This window comes from Antrostomus carolinensis, unplaced genomic scaffold (genome assembly GCF_000700745.2).
Source record: "Antrostomus carolinensis isolate BGI_N321 unplaced genomic scaffold, ASM70074v2 scaffold42014, whole genome shotgun sequence".
NCBI classification, from domain to species: Eukaryota; Metazoa; Chordata; class Aves; order Caprimulgiformes; family Caprimulgidae; genus Antrostomus; species Antrostomus carolinensis.
Window position 1 is genome coordinate 1 of NW_010309487.1, and position 3,854 is coordinate 3,854.

At 45.3% G+C, this 3,854-nt stretch overlaps 1 protein-coding gene and 3 non-coding genes across 5 annotated transcripts; all 4 read left to right on the top strand.

The window, feature by feature from the left end:
- The first annotated feature begins 6 nt into the window (after window positions 1-6).
- On the top strand, window positions 7-3,801 carry RPL17 (ribosomal protein L17). 2 transcript variants are annotated; one of them, XM_010166131.1, is made up of 7 exons: window positions 7-20; window positions 373-425; window positions 539-579; window positions 1,767-1,901; window positions 2,212-2,310; window positions 3,220-3,411; window positions 3,714-3,801. In XM_010166131.1, the coding sequence occupies exons 2-7, from the start codon at window positions 386-388 to the stop codon at window positions 3,759-3,761; spliced, it is 555 nt and encodes a 184-aa protein (XP_010164433.1). In that variant the 5' UTR covers window positions 7-20; window positions 373-385; the 3' UTR covers window positions 3,762-3,801. The 2 variants fall into 2 exon arrangements, with proteins under 2 accessions (XP_010164433.1, XP_028940360.1); XM_029084527.1 differs by lacking the exon at window positions 7-20 and having other exon boundaries at window positions 386-446; window positions 3,714-3,761.
- On the top strand, window positions 212-282 carry LOC114818486 (small nucleolar RNA SNORD58). Its single transcript, XR_003766178.1, has one exon. It is a non-coding gene; the product is annotated as a small nucleolar RNA SNORD58 (small nucleolar RNA).
- On the top strand, window positions 3,008-3,078 carry LOC114818487 (small nucleolar RNA SNORD58). Its single transcript, XR_003766179.1, has one exon. It is a non-coding gene; the product is annotated as a small nucleolar RNA SNORD58 (small nucleolar RNA).
- Window positions 3,481-3,552, top strand: LOC114818485 (small nucleolar RNA SNORD58). Its single transcript, XR_003766177.1, has one exon. It is a non-coding gene; the product is annotated as a small nucleolar RNA SNORD58 (small nucleolar RNA).
- Window positions 3,802-3,854: the final 53 nt, after the last annotated feature.

Below are 3,854 nucleotides of genomic sequence, written 5' to 3' on the forward strand. Positions count from 1 at the left end.
TTCCCCGCCGCCGCCCTGAGGTGAGGGAGCCATGGCGGCCTGCGCGCCGTCCCAATCTGCTGCCATCCTGCTCAGGGCAGCCCGGGGAGGCGATGAGGGGGCGAGGGCTCGGTCCGTCTCACCGGACCCCCTCGGTATTTGTGGGGGAGGAGGAGGATGGAGGGTGTCTGGCGGGTGTGAGGTGGGAGCAGGCCCGAGGGAGAGGCCATGGCTGCCGTGATGACTTTTCTTAGGACACCTTTGGATTTTAAGGATGAAAAGAAACCGTAATTTCTGAGCAGCTGCCCCAGTTCGCTGTGACGTGAACAGTCCGGACTCTGCGTATTTCTCTTAGAAGCTTAATTTTTTAATTATTATTATTTTTTTTTCCAGTTGATCTCCAAAAATGGTGCGATACTCTCTGGATCCGGAGAACCCCACGAAATGTGAGTTGTTCTTACGTGGATGTTCGTCTCGGATTTACCAAAACCATTGAGGTTTTCATTCCAAAAATGATTTTTTTTTGCCTTTTTTTTCCTTTTTTTCCTTCTCTCCTCAGCATGCAAGTCACGGGGATCCAACCTGCGAGTGCATTTCAAGGTAGGCAGCGTGTGCATGGTCGGAAATGCGAATATATTTATTTTTTGGGTTGATTTTTCATAGAATCCCAGACTGGTTTGGGTTGGAAGGGACCTTAAAGCTCATCCAATTCCACCCCCCCTGCCAGCAGCAGGGACACCTTCCACTAGACCAGGTTGGCAGGAGGCGTCTTTTACTCTCCTGTATTATTATATATAGTTATTTAAAGGTGGTAGTGTAGATTATGACATGTGCTTGCTTTAGCTGCTTGTTTTTATCCACAGGATCAAAAATAAGATGGTAAGTCCTAAAAAGCTTCTTGTCTAACGTAAATAAAATGCAGCAGGAAGGCAGTTGCAGTGAATTTAGGAGGAGGAATTGAGCTGGTGTTGATGAGAGATGTTTTACATTTGTCTTAACTCTGCCTTTTTGATTGTTTGGAGAGAACATCGGGTCTGTGTGATCAATGCTGGTGGTCTGGAAGTGTGGCACGAGGATTTAGGTTCCTCTGGAGAAGGTTTAGACGTGGCAGGGAATTCGGGACTGGTTTGAGTTAATCACAGACCCAAAGCTGAGCAGATGCTTTCCTGCTCCGTGTTGTATAAAAGAGGTTTCACCTATTTCGATTTGCTTTTTTGCTGTGATCAGGTGGGATGGTAGTTACACGCTGACTCCTGCATTTAATTTGCTCTCACATGCACGGACACTTTATTCTCATTTTTTTTCTTTATGAACCTTTTTCTCTGTTCCCTGTAAGATTCTCTTACAGAGATAAGATGGTTGGTAAATTTTTTGTGTAGCTCCTTTTCTCTGAGGTGCCGTATTTGACACTTGATTAGGAATTTATCCTTCAGGCTTCTCCTTTTTTGGGTTAGTAGCCAAGGAGCTAGCTGTGAAAAGCATAAATGCTCAAATTCTGGTTTTACTAGTTGGTAGGAGCTAGTCATTAGGTAAAAAAAACAACAAAGATGTGCCACAAATTCAGTAAAGGAAGTCGTACCAAGGGTTAGAAAAGTAGGTAGCAAAAAAAACCCCAAACCACCAAAAAAAAGCCCGTTGCAAATTATTTTTCATTCTTTAATTTTATTTTTTTTGTGTGTGAATGCTTTTAAACTGAGTTTGTAACAAAAAGAAGAGTGGTCCAGGAGCGAAAGAGGAGTACTTCTGCTCAGGAGATGAACTTTTTTGCTGTGCTCTTGTGTTGTTAGAACACTCGTGAGACAGCCCAGGCCATCAAGGGCATGCACATCCGCAAGGCCACCAAGTACCTGAAGGACGTCACCCTGAAGAAGCAGTGCGTCCCCTTCCGTCGCTACAACGGGGGAGTCGGTAGATGTGCCCAGGTGAGATCTGAGATGAAAAAGTGAGAAGGACACTGTGTCTGGCTTAAAAAAAAAACCCCAAAAAACGTATGTTTGAGGTGGTGTGGAGAATAATCTGTCACTGTTGATAATTTTTTATATAAAAATAAGAAGGAGAAAAGAGTTCAGTCTGAATTCCACACCAGCAAGCATTGCATCTGCTCATAGTGTCAAGCTATCGATTAAAATTTAATTATCTTAATAAAAGGGGTTGTAATGCCAAGTTAATAGTGTGTAAAGGGTGAGTTATGTACCAGGGTAAGAACTGAACTCTCCTTTTTTTTTTTTCCAGGCCAAGCAGTGGGGCTGGACACAGGGGCGGTGGCCCAAGAAAAGTGCAGAGTTCTTGCTGCACATGCTGAAAAACGCGGAGAGCAACGCCGAGCTCAAGGTGGGTGATGTGGGTGTGATTAAATACACGGTGTTGCTGTTGTGCTGTGTGTCAGCGCTCCCAGACCGAGCGGGTCTGGGGTGGAAGGTGGGATGAGCCCTGCTCTGTAGGTGGAACAGGGTTGTGTAGAGGCTTTGGTGTGATGCTCCTTTGGATTAAGCTGCTGTGTGAATTTTCCAAGTTAAAATGTGATAATTCTTCACAGGTGGCTGGTTTGTGCGTGATTGTCCACTGCTGAGAATAAATGTGCTTGAGATCAGACTGGCCTGGGTTGGGAGGGACCTTAAAGCTCATCCAGTTCCAACCCCCCTGCCAGCAGCAGGGACACCTTCCACTAGACCAGGTTGCTCAAAGCCTCATCCAGCCTGGCCTTCAACACTTCCAGGGAGGAGCAGCCACAGCTTCTCTGGCCAACCTGGGACACTGGCTCACCACCCTCACACCAAACAATTTCTTCCTCACATCTCAGCTCCATCTCCCCTCTGCCACTTTCAAACCATCACCCCTTGTTCTGTCACTCCCTGTCCTTGGCCAAAGTCCCTCCCCAGCCTTCCTGGAGCCCCTTCAGGTACTGGGAGGCCACTAGAAGGTCTCCTAGAACCTTATCTTCTCTTAAAATCTACAAAACAAAGCAAAATCTGTGGACATTTGGTCAATTTGCATTTTTGTAATATACTTGGCAATTAATTGACTTTGATGGCAGTGATGACTTATCTTAGGACACCTTTGGAATAACCATGAAATAACAATACCTTCCTCCTGAGCCATCAACGTCATTGTAAATTCATTATGTAGAAGGGTGGCTGGTCTTTTTCTGACTTCACCTGGTGCTTGCTGGATAATTACTCAGTTCTGTGATACTGCCGAGTTAATTAAAGAAAAAAAGTCACAAGTTTTACTTCCTCTCAGGGCCTCGATGTGGATTCTCTGGTCATCGAGCACATCCAGGTTAACAAGGCTCCCAAAATGCGCCGGCGCACTTACCGAGCACATGGTCGGATCAACCCCTACATGAGCTCCCCCTGCCACATCGAGATGATCCTCACCGAGAAGGAGCAGATCGTTCCCAAGCCGGAAGAAGAAGTGGCTCAAAAGAAAAAGGTAATTAAAACCTTTTGTCATCTTCATCCTTCTCGGTGGTGTTGGGAGATGCGTGTTTACGCAGAGGGCTTGCTGTGATGACTATCTTAGGACACCTTTGGAACACCCGTGAAAAGAAAATAGTTGTTATTTCTGAGCAGCCTCAATATTTATTATAAACACAACATTGAGAAATTAAAATAATAATAATTTAACCATCCTCAGTACTTTTTCTCAGAGGATGAATTTACCCGATGTTTTAGGAAGGTGTTTGTGCCAAAATCTCATGATTTTGTTGTTTTTGTTGTTGTTTTTTTCCCCAGATATCCCAAAAGAAGCTGAAGAAGCAGAAGCTCATGGCTCGGGAGTAAACCTGACATGGCAGTTGTACATAAATAAAATGTCCCAGTTCAGGCTGATGTGTGTGCGCTGTTCTGTCCCGGCTTCTCCTCCCAGCCCTGCCC

Coding starts and splice junctions, on each gene's coding strand:
- RPL17 (XM_029084527.1), top strand. CDS start 386: ATGGTGCGATACTCTCTGGATCCGGAGAACCCCACGAAATGTGAGTTG. Junction 447..538: donor TGAGTTGTTCTTACGTGGAT/GTTCGTCTCGGA, acceptor TTCTCTCCTCAG/CATGCAAGTCACGGGGATCC. Junction 2,311..3,219: donor AGAGCAACGCCGAGCTCAAG/GTGGGTGATGTG, acceptor ACTTCCTCTCAG/GGCCTCGATGTGGATTCTCT.